The 18,351-nt window shown below is 43.3% G+C and overlaps 1 protein-coding gene across 3 annotated transcripts; it reads right to left on the bottom strand.

Annotated features, from left to right (window-relative positions):
* Positions 1 to 1,310: 1,310 nt before the first annotated feature.
* LOC135570664 (uncharacterized) lies at positions 1,311 to 16,973 on the bottom strand. 3 transcript variants are annotated; one of them, XM_065016624.1, is made up of 13 exons: positions 16,869 to 16,973; positions 16,168 to 16,229; positions 15,448 to 15,596; positions 14,475 to 14,603; positions 14,222 to 14,333; positions 14,071 to 14,137; positions 13,923 to 13,969; positions 11,570 to 11,751; positions 11,322 to 11,435; positions 4,189 to 4,475; positions 3,984 to 4,082; positions 2,333 to 2,411; positions 1,311 to 1,568 (listed from the first exon to the last, which is right to left on the bottom strand). In XM_065016624.1, the coding sequence occupies exons 2-13, from the start codon at positions 16,214 to 16,216 to the stop codon at positions 1,557 to 1,559; spliced, it is 1,326 nt and encodes a 441-aa protein (XP_064872696.1). In that variant the 5' UTR covers positions 16,217 to 16,229; positions 16,869 to 16,973; the 3' UTR covers positions 1,311 to 1,556. The 3 variants fall into 3 exon arrangements, with proteins under 3 accessions (XP_064872696.1, XP_064872697.1, XP_064872695.1); XM_065016625.1 differs by lacking the exon at positions 16,869 to 16,973 and adding an exon at positions 16,699 to 16,851; XM_065016623.1 differs by lacking the exon at positions 16,869 to 16,973 and adding an exon at positions 16,599 to 16,662.
* Between the last annotated feature and the right edge of the window lie 1,378 nt (positions 16,974 to 18,351).

The following is an 18,351-nucleotide window of genomic DNA, read 5'->3' as shown; positions in this document are numbered from 1 at the left end:
TATTGAAGCTCAAAATTTCAGTCAGGAAGTTAAAGCTTGGTCATAAATGGGTCTTTCAAATGGACAACGACCCTAAGCATGCTTCCAAAATTATAGCAAATTGCCTTAAGGACAACAAAGTCAAGGTATTGGAGTGGCCGTCACAGAGCCCTGACCTCAATCCTATAGAACATTTGTGGGCAGAACTGAAAAAGCGTGTGCGAGCAAGGAGGCCTACAAATCTGCCTCAGTTACACCAGCTCTGTCAGGAAGAATGGACCAAAATTAACCCAACTTATTGTGGGAAGCTTGTGGAAGGCTTCTAACTATCCTCGCTCCTCGCCATGTAAATCTGACAGGAGAAAACATCGGGTTTCTAACTATCCTCAACATGTAAATCTGACAGGAGAAAACATCGGGTTTCTAACTATCCTCAACATGTAAATCTGACAGGAGAAAACATCGGGTTTCTAACTATCCTCAACATGTAAATCTGAGAGGAGAAAACATCTGGTTTCTAACTATCCTCAACATGTAAATCTGACAGGAGAAAACATCTGGTTTCTAACTATCCTCAACATGTAAATCTGACAGGAGAAAACATCGGGTTTCTAACTATCCTCAACATGTAAATCTGACAGGAGAAAACATCTGGTTTCTAACTATCCTCAACATGTAAATCTGAGAGGAGAAAACATCTGGTTTCTAACTATCCTCAACGTGTAAATCTGACAGGAGAAAACATCGGGTTTCTAACTATCCTCGCTCCTCAACATGTAAATCTGTCATCGTCATCCATACCATAACATTCTGATATAAAACCCTGTATTTTTGTCAATCCACTCGTCAGGATGGGAACTTCACAACGTTACACCCAGAAAGGTGAAAGTGTTCAAGTAACAGGAGTTATGTTTGCTACGTCCCAAAGAGAAAGGCTTTCATCTATTCATTTAAGAACAGGTTTACATCTCAACCATAATGTCAGCCAAGTTGTTTTGATTGTAAATCCAGGAAATAATTAAAGACAGAATTTGAGGAAGATGTGATAAGGACAACTATTCTCTAATTGTTTGAAATCAGTGGATTCAACATGAATGTAAAACATGCACACAGGATAAATAAAATTGTTTATACAATGGAGCATTCAAATATTGGCCCACTGCTAGTGGGGCAACCTTAGCTTTTTCTGATTGGTCAATTCTTCGAAGCAATACCATCTGTTTATTGGCTAGCCAGAGCAATTCTTCTGATTGAGATCGAGCACAGCAATGTGATTGGCTGTGTATTATTGACATTACAATACCCATATGAAAATACAATTGAACAGTTCACACAGTTTCATTCTATGATTTTATTACCTAAATGTTTTTTATTTTATTGTAGCCCCTTTGTTGACAATTATTAAATGTGTGCATTCATTATGTTATTGTGTTAATACAGTCTGAAAGTAGTTATTTTGGAGAAGTTTCCAACATAAAAGTAGAATATGTCTGACAAGAGGAACAGTCCTGCCCAGTGTGAAAACCAACAACACACAGCCTTACACACTCAGCTCCCTGTATTCTACAGCTGCACTGCTACAGCTTCACCTGGAGGGGGCGACAGAAACAACCAGATTTAAGGGACAGGACAAACAAGACCAATGACAGACAACACATCTTATCTGAAAGGCTCTCCTGACATAGCTGTCCCAATAGAGTCACTATGAACCAGAAACTGACTGGCCATGGGACATTTTGGGGCCAGATGGGCCAGTCCATCTTTAAGCACAGTGGGCTGGCCTAAATTGGGTGTTTGCAAAGAACAACTGTTTTGGGAGGGGGTAGTGTTAGAAAATACATGTAAATGTTAAAAGAGAAACAGTTACATTATCAATCATCACAGATCACTGCACCTGTACATAGCCCATCTGTAAATAGCCCATCCAACTACCTCATCCCCATACTGTATGTATTTATTTATCTTGATTCTTTGCACCCCAGTATCTCTACTTGCACATTCATCTTCTGCACATCTATCACTCCAGTGATTAATTGCTATATTGTAATTACTTCGCCACCATGGCCTATTTATTGCCTTACCTCCCTTATCTTACCTCATTTGCACATACTGTATATATACTTTTTGTACTGAATTATTGACTGTATGTTTGTTTATTCCATGTGTAACTCTGTGTTGTTGTATGTGTCGAACTGCTTTGCTTTATCTTGGCCAGGTCGCAGTTGTAAATGAGAACTTGTTCTCAACTAGCCTACCTGGTTAAATAAAGGTGAAATAAAATATAAAAAATGTTCACAATCCTTGACTGATTTCAATACAACATAAACATGTCATAAATAAATACGTCACTCACCCTAACGTCAGGACCAGACTCCACAGACCACAGGTTGGGTTGGTCCTCCTCTTCTTCCTCGTCACCAGTGGGAAACCAGCTAGGATAATATTACACAGACGGATTAGATTACATCAGATATTCACTGATTTATTGATTTGATATTTAAAGTATTAGGACTCTCCAGCCAGAGACAACATTATATATGACCATTATATATGGCATCGTGGCTTGGTGTACAAAGGGGAAGTGGTGGTCGACTGAGATAAGACAACACACAGTTGATAATTATAACAATTGAAATGCTAATCCTTTGCACATGAACGCTCACTCATTCGGGAACAATTGCAATCAATATATATATTTACGCTCACTGTGTCGTCGGGGTCTCTGTTGAAAAGTTTGTTTCTGTTGGAGAGTGTCCGTCCTCTCTCGCTCTCTCTCTCGTAGTTAGAATGGATAGTTCAGAGTAACATTCATTCATGTCGTTATAGAATAGATGTTTCGGCAGTTGTCGGTCTTCGCGTTCAATGATACCAAATTCCTAGCTGCAGACTAGTAATTAATATCAAAGACTTGTTCTTATTCTGTCAGTATCGATAGTCTAAGAGTTTAACCACGTGGTATGGTTAAAAGATTCAGCCATCTACTCAAACCTTGGCCCTCTCGTTATCGAGGTAAGCTGGTCTGCAACCTTTGTCCTCTCGTGATTGAGAGAAACATGGTCTGTTGAGAAATTCTCAAAGTGGGGGTTTTATTCGGGAGTTGCAGAAAAGGGCCTGTCCCAGGATGGGCTCATGGACGGTCCTCTGATGTAGTTAAACTCAAAAGAGAATTGGAGTTTCCTTCATTAAACTGTCCAAAATCACATTACACTAATTTCAAACAGTATCATCCTCACTCATTGTAAACCTGTAAACCTCATATCTGAGGCTATTATTTAAACAGCATTATGGTAATGTGGTCGTATTGGCTCCCATGAGTTTCACCAAATTGTACCAAACGGACCAGTTCGTAGATGGATTCTTCACCGATCTTTTATACCTTCTTCAGAACATAAATGTTGTTGGGACCTCATGTTCTGTGAGGTTGAAGAAATTCCTTTGTTCTCTATGAAAATTCACTCTGTCTCTATACTGTGGCCATGAGGAAATAATCTCCTCCAAGAATTTACGACCTCTCTCTGACCACAGCAGCCTGTGTGTAGAAGACAGGGAAAGGGGGATGGGGCTTGCTGTACCCAAAGAGGGCAACATCATGACACCAGGCTATGGAGATCCGTAGGGTTCAGAGCCTGTTTTGTGAGGGAGACCTGGCAAGACTTGTTTAGCAGGACCTAGCTAACTGTAGACTTAGTTAGCATGACCAGGCTAACTGTAGACTTAGTTAGCAGGACCAGGCTAACTGTAGAATTAGATAGCAGGACAAGGCTAACTGTAGAATTAGATAGCAGGACCAGGCTAACTGTATAATTAGATAGCAGGACCAGGCTAACTGTAGAATTAGATAGCAGGACAAGGCTAACTGTAGAATTAGATAGCAGGACCAAGCTAACTGTATAATTAGATAGCAGGACCAGGCTAACTGTAGAATTAGATAGCAGGACCAGGCTAACTGTAGATTTAGATAGCAGGACAAGGCTAAAAGCATTCGTAAGTTAGGCTAACTGCACCTGGAGGTGAAGAGAGCCTTCTCGTTGATCATCTGGACTCTGAAGATGTTGACAGCCTTATAGACGTCTATCACATCCTGGTACTTCTCCAGTAGATGCCTGGAGAGAGAGACCGGATAGAAAATAGTCACTCTACAATATCACCACACTTGACAAGAAAAAAACACAACAATGTGGAGTTGAGACACTATAAACCTCAAGATACCTGTAATATGTCCCTGACTTGTCCTTCTGGTTCCTCTGGTCTGGCTTCATCTCTTCTCCCCCCCACTGGTAGCAGGGGCAGGGGAAGAGACTTAGCCAGGGGTAGAGGCAGGGGCTGGGGCCTGGTCTGGTCCTCTCTCCCAGGGGCAGGTTCTGTGCCAGGTAAGGTCTGAGCAGGGCTCTGGGCAGCAGAGACACCAGCCAGTAGATGGGCTCCTCATTCACAATGTCATGGAAGCTCTGGAGGTATTGACGCACAGCTGCAGAGGGCTGGATGGAGGACAGGTTCTGTAGGCAGGAAGAGGAAAAGGAGGAGGAGATGCAGGAGGAAGAGAGACAGGGAGTTTACTGTGTGGTTATGGAAAACATGGAGGTACTGACGCATGGCTACAGAGGACTGGATTCAGGACAGGTTCTGTAGGCATGATGAGGAGGATGAAGAGGAGGAGGAAGAGAGACAGGGAGACCAAGGTGAAGCTATATACAGGGAGTAACAGTACCAGATCAATGTGGAGCTAATATACAGGGAGTACCAGATCAATGTGGAGCTAATATACAGGGAGTACCAGATCAATGTGGAGCTATATACAGGGAGTAACAGTACCAGATCAATGTGGAGCTATATACAGGGAGTGACAGTACCAGATCAATGTTCAGAGGTACCAGGCATTTGAGGTTGATACAGTATGTTCATGAAGGCAGGGTAAAGAGACTAGGCATAAGGATAGATAATAATAATATAGTATGTTCATGAAGGCAGGGTAAAGAGACTAGGCATAAGGATAGATAATGTATTTGAGGTTGATACAGTATGTTCATGAAGGCAGGGTAAAGAGACTAGGCATAAGGATAGATAATATTAATACAGTATGTTCATTAAGGCAGGGTAAAGTGACTAGGCATAAGGATAGATAATAATAATATAGTATGTTCATTAAAAGGCAGGGTAAAGAGACTAGGCATAAGGATAGATAATGTATTTGAGGTTGATACAGTATGTTCATTAAGGCAGGGTAAAGTGACTAGGCATAAGGATAGATAATAATAATGTATTTGTAGTTCCAAGATGGCGTAGCAGTCGGACGTGTGTTTTGTCTTGTCCCGTCCTGTATAGTGTAAATATAGTTTTTCCTCGTTTTTTTCTGTATATATTTCGTACATATTTTAATCTCACTTTCCAACTACAGGCTGAATATACTCTCCTGCAACCCGCATCACCCAATGTGGTACGGATCTGCTTTTTCTATACTTTAGAATCGGAACCCTCATCAGAAGCTAGCCAGCTAACTAGCTACTAGCTAGTAGCTAGCCACTGCTAGCGGTCTTCAACGCTAACTAGGACACCAGCGCGACATCTACCCAAAGCATATCAGACTGCTTTTTCTCTACCACATCTCCGGATTCCTACCGCAAGCTCTGAACCTTTACACCGGATCATCGCAACTAGCTAGCTGCAATCCGAGTGGCTACTCCTGGCTAACGTCTCTGTCCCAGAGCAAGCACCAGTTAGCCTGGAGCTAGCCTCGAGCTAAGCCCATCTCCCGACTAGCCGAAGAAGTCCAACAATACCTATTTTGCCAATTGGCCTGGACCCTCTACTGCCGACTCGGAGCCCCGCCGATCCATCACGACTGGTCCGCCGACATAATCGTCCGAGGGGGTTTCAACAGGCTTTTCCGCTGCGACATCGCCAAAGATCCATCTGCTGGCCAAGGCCTGCGAGCTTTCTGAATCGCTGTATCTCCAGCTCACCGCATGAAGAGGAATAAACAGACTCACCCCATCGCGACGTCCCCCAAAGTTTAACTCTCTAGCCCTCGCTATCTCCCTGCTTGCTAATTCGGCCTGCTAACGGCTAGCTTGTCAAGCTCCGGTCCGCTAACTGCTACCTTGTCTAGCTCGGGCCTATGAACTGTTAGCTTGTTAGCACAGGCCTGCTAACCGTCTGAACCACCGCGTCCCAATCACTCTCTGACCCCATTTACTTTCTATCTCTTTTTGATTTTTAATTTGTTTATACCTTCCGGAAACCTGCCTCACCCAATGTGATACGGAATCGCTATTACTTTTACTCTTATTTTTATTTTTATGACACACTCAAGAACCTCCAGACGCTAACCAGCTAACTAGCTACAAGCTATTTAGTCATTGTTAGTTTTTAAAAACCTGGATAACACTCGCCAGCCCAGCCTCCCTGCCCATCCACCGCTGCCCCCTGGACACTGATCTCTTGGCTACATAGCTGACGCACGCTGGACTGTCCATTAATCACGGTACTCCTTTCTGCTTGTTTGTCTTACCTGTCGGCCCCGTTGCCTAGTCAACGCCATTTTACCTGCTGTTTGTTGTGCTAGCGGATTAGCCTCGCCTACTGTTTTTAGCTAGCTTTCCAAATTCAACACCTGTGATTACTGTATGCCTCGCTGTATGACTCTCTCAGATGTCAATATGCCTTGTATACTGTTGTTCAGGTTAGTTATCATTGTTTTAGTTCACAATGGAGCCCCTAGACCCACTCTGCATACCCCTGTTACCTCCTTTGTCCCACCTCCCACACATGCGGTGACCTCACCCATTACAACCAGCATGTCCAGAGATACAACCTCTCTCATCATCACCCAATGCCTGGGCCTACCTCCGCTGTACCCGCACCCCACCATACCCCTGTCTGCACATTATGCCCTGAATATATTCTACCATGCCCAGAAACCTGCTCCTCTTATCCTCTGCCCCCAACGCTCTAGGCGACCAGTTTTGATAGCCTTTAGCCGCACCCTCATACTACTCCTTCTCTGTTCTGTGGGTGATGTGGAGGTAAACCCAGGCCCTGCATGTCCCCAGGTACCCTCATTTGTTGACTTCTGTGATCGAAAAAGCCTTGGTTTTATGCATGTCAACATCAGAAGCCTCCTCCCCAAGTTTGTTTTACTCACTGCTTTAGCACACTCTGCTAACCCTGATGTCCTTGCCGTGTCTGAATCCTGGCTCAGGAAGGCCACCAAAAATTCAGAGATTTCCATACCCAACTATAACATCTTCCGTCAAGATAGAACTGCCAAAGGGGCGGAGTTGCAGTCTACTGCAGAGATAGCCTGCAAAGTAATGTCATACTTTCCAGGTCCATACCCAAACAGTTCGAACTACTAATTTTGAAAATTACCCTCTCCAGAAATAAGTCTCTCACTGTTGCCGCCTGCTACCGACCACCCTCAGCTCCCAGCTGTGCCCTGGACACCATTTGTGAATTGATCGCCCCCATCTAGCTTCAGAGTTTGTTCTGTTAGGTGACCTAAACTGGGATATGCTTAACACCCGGCAGTCCTACAATGTAAGCTAGATGCCCTCAATCTCACTCAAATCATCAAGGAACCCACCAGGTACAACCCTAACTCTGTAAACAAGGGCACCCTCATAGACGTCATTCTGACCAACTGGCCCTCCAAATACACCTCCGCTGTCTTCAACCAGGATCTCAGCGATCACTGCCTCATTGCCTGTATCCGCCACGGAGCCGCAGTCAAACGACCACCCCTCATCACTGTCAAACGCTCCCTAAAACACTTCTGTGAGCAGGCCTTTCTAATCGACCTGGCCCGGGTATCCTTGAAGAACATTGACCTCATCCCGTCAGTTGAGGATGCCTGGTCATTCTTTAAAAGTAACTTCCTCACCATTTTAGATAAGCATGCTCCGTTCAAAAATGCAGAACCAAGAACAGATACAGCCCTTGGTTCACTCCAGACCTGACTGCCCACGACCAGCACAAAAACATCCTGTGGCGGACTGCAATAGCATCGAATAGCCCCGTGATATGCAACTGTTCAGGAAGTCAGGAACCAATACACGCAGTCAGTCAGGAAAGCTAAGGCCAGCTTCTTCAGGCAGAAGTTTGCATCCTGTAGCTCCAACTCCAAAAAGTTCTGGGACACTGTGAAGTCCATGGAGAACAAGAGCACCTCCTCCCAGCTGCCCACTGCACTGAGGCTAGGTAACACAGTCTCCACCGATAAATCCACGATTATCGAAAGCTTCAATAAGCACTTCTCAACGGCTGGCCATGCCTTCCGCCTGGCTACTCCAACCTCGGCCAACAGCTCCGCCCCCGCAGCTCCTCGCCCAAGCCTCTCCAGGTTCTCCTTTACCCAAATCCAGATAGCAGATGTTCTGAAAGAGCTGCAAAACCTAGACCCGTACAAATCAGCTGGGCTTGACAATCTGGACCCTTCTGAAACTATCTGCCGCCATTGTCGCAACCCCTATTACCAGCCTGTTCAACCTCTCTTTCATATCGTCTGAGATCCCCAAGGATTGGAAAGCTGCCGCAGTCATCCCCCTCTTCAAAGGGGAGACACCCTGGACCCAAACTGCTATAGACCTATATCCATCCTGCCCTGCCTATCTAAGGTCTTGAAAGCCAAGTCAACAAACAGGTCACTGATCATCTCGAATCCCACCGTACCTTCTCCGCTGTGCAATCTGGTTTCGAGCCGGTCACGGGTGCACCTCAGCCACGCTCAAGGTACTAAACGATATCATAACCGCCATCGATAAAAGACAGTACTGTGCAGCCGTCTTCATCGACCTCGCCAAGGCTTTCGACTCTGTCAATCACCATATTCTTATCGGCAGACTCAATAGCCTCGGTTTCTCGGATGACTGCCTTGCCTGGTTCACCAATTACTTTGCAGACAGAGTTCAGTGTGTCAAATCGGAGGGCATGCTGTCCGGTCCTCTGGCAGTCTCTATGGGGGTGCCACAGGGTTCAATTCTCGGGCCGACTCTTTTCTCTGTATATATCAATGATGTTGCTCTTGCTGCGGGCGATTCCCTGATCCACCTCTACGCAGACGACACCATTCTATATACTTTCGGCCCGTCATTGGACACTGTGCTATCTAACCTCCAAACGAGCTTCAATGCCATACAGCACTCCTTCCGTGGCCTCCAACTGCTCTTAAACGCGAGTAAAACCAAATGCATGCTTTTCAACCGATCGCTGCCTGCACCCGCATGCCCGACTAGCATCACCACCCTGGATGGTTCCGACCTTGAATATGTGGACATCTATAAGTACCTAGGTGTCTGGCTAGACTGCAAACTCTCCTTCCAGACTCACATCAAACATCTCCAATCGAAAATCAAATCAAGAGTCGGCTTTCTATTCCGCAACAAAGCCTCCTTCACCCACGCCGCCAAGCTTACCCTAGTAAAACTGACTATCCTACCGATCCTCGACTTCGGCGATGTCATCTACAAATGTCTTCCAACACTCTACTCAGCAAACTGGATGCAAGTCTATCACAGTGCCATCCGTTTTGTCACCAAAGCACCTTATACCACCCACCACTGCGACTTGTATGCTCTAGTCGGCTGGCCCTCGCTACATATTCGTCGCCAGACCCACTGGCTCCAGGTCATCTACAAGTCCATGCTAGGTAAAGCTCCGCCTTATCTCAGTTCACTGGTCACGATGGCAACACCCATCCGTAGCACGCGCTCCAGCAGGTGTATCTCACTGATCATCCAACACCTCATTTGGCCACCTTTCGTTCCAGTACTCTGCTGCCTGTGACTGGAACGAACTGCAAAAATCGCTGAAGTTGGAGACTTTTATCTCCCTCACCAACTTCAAACATCAGCTATCCGAGCAGCTAACCGATCGCTGCAGCTGTACATAGTCTATTGGTAAATAGCCCACCCATTTTCACCTACCTCACTCCCATACTGTTTTTATACTGTTTTTTTTTATTTATTTACTTTTCTGCTCTTTTGCACACCAATATCTCTACCTGTACATGACCATCTGATCATTTATCACTCCAGTGTTAATCTGCAAAATTGTATTATTCGCCTACCTCCTCATGCCTTTTGCACACATTGTATATAGACTGCCCATTTTTTTTTCTACTGTGTTATTGACTTGTTAATTGTTTACTCCATGTGTAACTCTGTGTTGTCTGTTCACACTGCTATGCTTTATCTTGGCCAGGTCGCAGTTGCAAATGAGAACTTGTTCTCAACTAGCCTACCTGGTTAAACTAAAGGTGAAACAAAAAAATTAAATTAAAAATAAAATTAAAATTTGAGGTTGATACAGTATGTTCATTAAGGCAGGGTAAAGTGACTAGGCATAAGGTTTGGTAATAATAATATAGTATGTTCATGAAGGCAGGGTAAAGTGACTAGGCATAAGGATAGATAATGTATTTGAGGGTGATACAGTATGTTCATTAAGGCAGGGTAAAGTGACTAGGCATAAGGATAGGTAATAATAATGTATTTGAGGTTGATACAGTATGTTCATCTCCGTCGGCGCCATCTTGGCATTAAACCAAGAAGAGTAATTTAGTAATTTTTCCTAAAATATAATTAAGTCAATTTGTTTTGTCAGTCGAATAATGAATTAGACGAATTGTCAAAATGACGAAAAAGGTTGGCGCCTTTCACATTTGTAGTAAACACTGACATAATTGTCCTTCTGACAGATTTTTATCCATAACTTTCTCTTCCCAACAGCAGAAACAGACATAGGCTTGTCCTACCAACACATTTTTATCCATCATATAGAAGAAGAACGTTATATTTTTTTTCAGGCGCTCTGATCTAGAGTGACTTAATCGCATATGCTTTCAGACTGGTCCCCCGTGGGAATCGAACCCACAACCCTGGCATTGCAAGCGCCACGCTCTACCAACTGAGCCCCATGGTGAAAATAGATATGATTTATCTGAAACCCGCCAGGGTTGTGGGTTCGATTCCCCCAGGGAAATAGTATGAAAAGAAGTCTGAAAATGATATGTACTTACTAAGTCACTCTGAGCTAAAGGGAATATTATTGTAATACTGAAATACTATGAAGTGAACGAACTAAAGGAAGTCAGAAAAGAAAGAAGAGATTTCTGTTTTGGGGGCGTGTCTAAATACACCAAAACTTGAGTAACCTGGGTAACCTGGGTAACCGAAATTGAACTTGAATTGAACCAAAACAAAAAAAAGGTTAAATAAGGGTCATTGAACACGTTTATGGAAGGTTTACTGAAATGATCAATCACCTACTACGTTCTAGTTGTTTTTCCTATTCAATTGTATATCAAATTATACATTTTAAAGGTGATTGTTATAAGAGCTTCTTACCAGGTGTGGTGGAGTTTGGTTCTGGGCCTCCTTCAGAGACTCCTGGTAGCGTTGATGTGTTCTCTGGAGAAACATCATGATGTCTGGAGGACCCTGGACTGTTCTGATCAGCAGCTGGTTCATACACACATTTACACTGTTATACAGAGCAACTTATCTTAAGATAGCTAGGGACGACAACCACGTATCACAGTCATAGTAAGTAAATCTTTATGGTATTGGTTTTATTTCATGTATTTTCTTTTCACCCGCAGCATGGTGATGACTCTGTCCAGGTATAGCACCTCCTGGTGGCAGAAGTCAGCATAGCAGCGGGCAGGCAGACGTCTGGAATACATCCCTCTGAGGAAGGCTGAGTAGAGGATCTCATCTGCTACTCTCTCACTCGTCTCCCACAGGACGTCATAAATACTCACCTCTTCAACCAGCTCTGGGGGAGGGAGGGAGGGAGGGAGGGAGGGAGGGAGGGAGGGAGGGAGGGAGGGAGGGAGGGAGGGAGGGAGGGAGGGAGGGAGGGAGGGAGGGAGGGAGGGAGGGATTTTTAAAAATTGCTTTGGTGTGGTGTTCACAAGTATGTTGCCCATTTTAGCAACGCTTTGTCCAAAACTCAAAACAGTTCATCAAAAAGACAGTTGTTTCAAAACTCTGAGCACATTTTTTTTATTGACTATTACAAGACACAAAATCAAACAGTCACTTACTCACCAAACTTAATCAGTTTTTATCTAGAAATACATGTTTCACATTGCAATACATGTTCATAAAAATGTAAATGCTTTTCACAATGGAACCCACTCTACTATCTCGAACAGTCTACTATCTAGAACAGTCTACTATCCACTATCTAGAACAGTCTACTATCTACTATCTAGAACAGTCTACTATCCACTATCTAGAACAGTCTACTATCTACTATCTAGAACAGTCTACTATCTAGAACAGTCTACTATCCACTATCTAGAACAGTCTACTATCTACTATCTAGAACAGTCTACTATCTAGAACATACTGCTATCTACTATCTAGAACAGTCTACTATCTAGAACAGTCTACTATCTACTATCTAGAACAGTCTACTATCTATTATCTAGAACAGTCTACTATCTACTATCTGGAACAGTCTACTATCTAGAACAGTCTACTATCTATTATCTAGAACAGTCTACTATCTACTATCTGTAACAGTCTACTATCTAGAACAGTCTACTATCTATTATCTAGAACAGTCTACTATCTACTATCTAGAACAGTCTACTATCTACTATCTAGAACAGTCTACTATCTATTATCTAGAACAGTCTACTATCTACTATCTGGAACAGTCTACTATCTGCTATCTAGAACAGTCTAATATCTGCTATCTAGAACAGCCTACTATCCACTATCTAGAACAGTCTAATATCTGCTATCTAGAACAGCCTACTATCCACTATCTAGAACAGTCTACTATCTAGAACTGTCTACTATATATTATCTAGAACAGTCTACTATCTACTATCTGGAACAGTCTACTATCTGCTATCTAGAACAGTCTACTATCTACTATCTAGAACAGTCTGCTATCTAGAACAGTCTACTATCTACTATCTAGAACAGTCTACTATCTACTATCTAGAACAGTCTACTATCTATTATCTAGAACAGTCTACTATCTACTATCTAGAACAGTCTACTATCTAGAACAGTCTACTATCTAGAACAGTCTACTATCTACTATCTAGAACAGTCTACTATCTATTATCTAGAACAGTCTACTATCTACTATCTATAACAGTCTACTACCTACTATCTAGAACAGTCTACTATCTACTATCTAGAACAGTCTGGTCAGCTTGCTGATGAACAGAATGCTTTCAGAAATCCAGAGTGTTTGACGTGATTTTTGTTGTTATGTAACTTCAATTGATTGACCGGTGCGACAATCGACTCCAGGGGGTGAAACAGCTTGCCTCTGTTGAGGGAAAATATATGTTGCTGAAGGGAGGGAAATCCATTTTCATTTAAGAGACCCTGGAGTGTGAACTAGTTCTATGGTAGTTCATTCACCAGTAGGAAGTTAGCAACATTAAACTAGTTCTATGGTAGTTAATTCAACAGTGGGAGGTTAGCTACATTAAACTAGTTCTATGGTAGTTAATTCACCAGTAGGAAGTTAGCTACATTAAATTAATTGATGCAATTACCAAAACAGCTGTATTGTTTAATTGGTAGAATGTTTTTGTGTTCTAATTTTAGATTTGAATAGCAGAGTAGACTAATAGTGTGCTCTATGTTTTTGTCAAAGCTACAGGGAAAGTGGTCAAAATCACATTGTTTAGAGTGAATAGACTGTTGGAAGTCAGATTTAAAATGGGAGATTTAAATCAAGGGATATTTAGAATGTTGAAGAAATCCCATTAAAGAGGAAGAGGTTTTCTAGGAGGACAAAAAACGTAATAGTTTAAAAACAATTCCAGATCGGTCAACACGTTTTAAAGGGCAATACAGGTGAAGATGACAGCTGTTCACTTCTAAATGTCAGAGTGCCATTCAACAAGGAGCTGCACCTGTTACATAATTAACTTATTGTCTAGCCGAGGCAATGGGTCAAGACATTCCTACCTCTCTCGTGTGATTTCTTCTGACTTGGCAATGATGCTAAACCAGATCTAAAAGAAAATGAAATAAAAACATACATGAATGTAATTGAGTGTTAATATGGTCTCTGTATAAAACGTGTCCAGATACAAGACAGTGTTAGACCTGCTACCTTGTCTCCATAGAACACACATAGAACCTCAGCTCTCCACAGGACACGTCATTCCAGCCCTGCCCACCTGTTGTCAAGACAAATCAAACTTCAGTTATTTCAATGTGCTCAGAGAGAGTGTGTGTGTGTGTGTGTGTGTGTGTGTGTGTACCTCCAGTGTGTAGCTCCATACAGTTCTCCCCCTGTCCAGAGTTACTGGGCTCATCCTCCTCCCAGTAGAAACTGTCAACAGCTGATCCGTCACTCCACAGCCACATCCCCTCCTTATCACAGAAACACATTGCTTGATGGATTGAAACCACTTCATTGTTTTTAAACAGAAAGTACCTTGAGCTTTTGCCTCTGTAAACTGAAGACATTTGACAGACTGACTGACTGACTGATTAATTATTGACCCCATGTACCTGAGCTGCATCATAGCCTCCTATCCAGACCGGCTGGTCTGTGTGTCGCCTGACCAGATCCTGGACAAACACCTGTTGACCCGGGCTGTGAACCGACACCAGGTTCCCTCTGTGCTGGGAGCAGTACAACTAGAGAGACAGTCAGAGAACACTGTGTTAGCCCACTGAGCTAAAGCCCCGGCATTACCGGATCAACGCAGGCTAGAAATTGACATTTCCTGAATTAAATTAAATGTCTTGAAATATCAATGGTTGTGAAATAGTAATAGTAGTTGTAGTGACAGCAGAAGAAGTGGTAGTATTAGTGACAGAAGTAGTCATAGTAGGAGTAGTAGTTTTTTTACCCCCAATTTCATGGTATCCAATTGTTAGTAACTACTTTCTTGTCTCATCGCTACAACTCCCGAACGGGCTCGGGAGAGACGAAGGTCGATAGCCATGCTTCCTCTGAAACCCAACCCAACCAAGCCGCACTGCTTCTTTAACAGAGCGCGCGTCCAACCCGGAAGCCAGCCGCACCAATGTGTCAGAGAAAACACTGTGCACCTGGCGACCTTGGTTAGCGTGCACTGCGCCCGGCCCGCCACAGGAGTCGCTGGTGCGCAATGAGAGGAGTCACTGGTGCTCAATGAGATCCCTACCGGCCAAGACCTCCCTAACCCGGAAGACGCTAGGCCAATTGTGCGTCGCCACACGGACCTCCCGGTCGCGGCCAGATGCAAAAGAGCCTGGGCGCGAATCCAGAGTCTCTGATGGCACAGCTGGCACCCTTAACCAGTGCACCACCCGGTAGTCCCTGTAATAGTTTTTAATTTAACTACATTTTAAAGTATTATTTTTTTTGTGAAAAATCTGATTTTAGCGTCATTCTTTTACCATGGATTTGCTCTAAATCAATGCCTAACCAACTCTACTACAGCAACAGAACAAGCTGACCTTTAGTTTCTCAGTCTCTCCCAATTACAAGCGTTACCTCTGCAGTGGCCCAGGTGGCCCAGACGGGGTAGAAGGAGAAGCAGCGATGCTCATTCTGATGCCACCCGGCTGGGCATGGTGACTGGGAGTCCACCCCTTCCACCTCCTCCTCTGTAGTGTTCACCACCCCCGGGGCAGCATCCAGCCCTGGAACAACAACACACACCGACAGTATGTACTGTTCAAGAGCTGTGATGGACTTAGTTTACCTGGTACATTGGAAGCAATTAAGGGAATAATCCCAAAAGTGCAAACTAAGCTAGATCAAGTAGCACCTCAAATAATTTATAGCATCTAGAGTTGGGTTTGACTAGATACAATGCTATTTTACTGTAAACAAATTGACAACAGACTTTCAGCACTCTTATAGGGAAGGACATTCAACATGCACAGCGTTTACACAGATGGTTGATGATTGGCTGAGTGAAATTAATGATAAACAGATTGTTGGAGTTGTTTTGTTAGACTTCAGTGCAGCTTTTGACATTATCATTAGTCTGATGCTGGAAAAACGTCTGTTTTGGCTTTATACCTCCTCCTATAATGTGGATAAATAGTTACCTGTTTAAATAAATAATCATTTGTTCTTAACTCAACTGCCGAGTTAAATGAAGGTTAAATCAAATAGAAAAATGACAGAACACAGAGGGTGTTTTTTATCATTGAATTAAACTATTTACACACACACACACTGTTTGATTTCAAGTTTCATATTCACCTGTTGAGAGGTGCAGAGCCATCACAAAACAACAAAGCAGCAGAGACATTCTGCCAACCGATCTACAGAGGAAACAATGATAGTACATTACATAACAACTTAACTTTACATTTAATAACCTCTAATAGTGTTAAAGGGATCCTGGATACCATTTTAATGTCTGTGTGCATTGTGAAGGAAGGTAGTGGTTGTTTCACGAGCAAATGCTATTTAGCATTAGCACAATGACTTGAAGTCTACAGGTACGGTAGAATTGCTAATGTACCTGTAGACTTCCAGTCATTGAACTAGAATCGTACATTATGCATTTAGCATAACTTATTTTAAAATGAACTCGCATAACATAACAAAACATAACACACATGAACTTTTAACTGACATAAGTTAACATGACATAACAGAGCAGCTCCATCTGTAACGTAGCACATTACCTGGACATGAACCAGAGAATGTTGAGAGTAACACAGTGACAGTAGTAGTGGTAGCTTGGTCTTGGTAGTATAGCTCAGAATCAGAGAATGTTGAGAGTACCTGAGCTGGCTAGTAACACAGTGACAGTAGTAGTAGTAGCTTGGTCTTGGTAGAGTAGCTCAGAATCAGAGAATGTTGAGAGTACCTGAGCTGGCTAGTAACACAGTGACAGTAGTAGTAGTAGCTTGGTCTTGGTAGAGTAGCTCAGAATCAGAGAGTGTTGAGAGTACCTGAGCTGGCTACTGCTTCTGGCTTGGATTAGTCACTGTTGAGGAGGAGGAGTGAAATGAGATGATGTGAGGAGAAGAGATGAGGAAATAATAAGGTACTGCAGAACAGCAACCAGCCCATATCCTCCTCTCTACACTAGTGGGTGTGTCCTAAAAGCCTCAGCCCTGCCCACTCTCATTATCAGTCAGACTAGAATCACATCAACAACCTGCTAGTTCTAACAACACATCTCCTGCTCTGACAGACTAGAATCACATCAACAACCTGCTAGTTCTAACAACACATCTCCTGTTCTGACAGACTAGAATCACATCAACAACCTGCTAGTTCTAACAACACATCTCCTGTTCTGACAGAAGACACAGAGAAAACCGCTCAGACACAAGTAAGGTCACACACTCTCTCTCTCTGTTTTACACTTAAAAATGCAATTGTTTGCAAAAAAAACTACATCTTTGAACAAATGATTATTTATTTGAAAAAGGACTTCAGGCTACTCTTGAATGTCTGCAACCAGATAGATGTATTGACAAATGATGATGGACCTGCGAATTGATTTGGACAAACAAATCAATTGCAGATTAACACTGGAGTGATAAATGATCAGATGGTCATGTGCAGGTAGAGATACTGGTGTGCAAAAGAGCAGAAAAGTAAATAAATAAATAAAAAAAAAAACAGTATAAAAACAGTATGGGAATGAGGTAGGTGAAAATGGGTGGGCTATTTACCAATAGACTATGTACAGCTGCAGCGATCGGTTAGCTGCTCGGATAGCTGATGTTTGAAGTTGGTGAGGGAGATAAAAGTCTCCAACTTCAGCGATTTTTGCAGTTCGTTCCAGTCACAGGCAGCAGAGTACTGGAACGAAAGGCGGCCAAATGAGGTGTTGGCTTTAGGGATGATCAGTGAGATACACCTGCTGGAGCGTGTGCTACGGATGGGTGTTGCCATCGTGACCAGTGAACTGAGATCGGAGCTTTACCTAGCATGGACTTGTAGATGACCTGGAGCTGATACAAGTCGCAGTGGTTTGACAAAACGGATGGCACTATGATAGACTGCATCCAGTTTGCTGAGTAGAGTGTTGGAAGCCATTTTGAGATGGAAATCGAGGATCGGTAGGATAGATGGCGGCGTGAGTGAAAGAGGTCGGAATAGAAAGCCGACTCTTGATTTGATTTTCGATTGGAGATGTTTGATGTGAGTCTGGAAGGAGAGTTTGCAGTCTAGCCAGACACCTAGGTACTTATAGATGTCCACATATTCAAGGTCGGAACCATCCAGGGTGGTGATGCTAGTCGGGCATGCGGGTGCAGGCAGCGATCGGTTGAAAAGCATGCATTTGGTTTTGTTTAAGAGCAGTTGGAGGCCACGGAAGGAGTGCTGTATGGCATTGAAGCTCGTTTGAGGTTAGATAGCACCTGCGAAAGTATATAGAATGGTGTCGTGTGCGAGAGGTGGATCGGATCGCCCGCAGCA

The sequence above is a fragment of the Oncorhynchus nerka genome, unplaced genomic scaffold, assembly GCF_034236695.1.
Source record: "Oncorhynchus nerka isolate Pitt River unplaced genomic scaffold, Oner_Uvic_2.0 unplaced_scaffold_942, whole genome shotgun sequence".
Classification (NCBI taxonomy): Eukaryota; Metazoa; Chordata; class Actinopteri; order Salmoniformes; family Salmonidae; genus Oncorhynchus; species Oncorhynchus nerka.
The sequence above is the reverse complement of the archived record's forward strand: the minus strand, read 5'-3'. Positions and strand labels throughout refer to the sequence as shown.

What these genes read in the sequence shown, in the direction of transcription:
- LOC135570664 (XM_065016623.1), bottom strand. An exon ending in GAAGAAATCACACGAGAGAG is followed by an intron (nt 11,752 to 13,922) that starts GTAGGAATGTCT and finishes TCCCTCCCCCAG; the next exon opens with AGCTGGTTGAAGAGGTGAGT. An exon ending in ACCAAACTCCACCACACCTG is followed by an intron (nt 4,476 to 11,321) that starts GTAAGAAGCTCT and finishes TCCTGCCTACAG; the next exon opens with AACCTGTCCTCCATCCAGCC.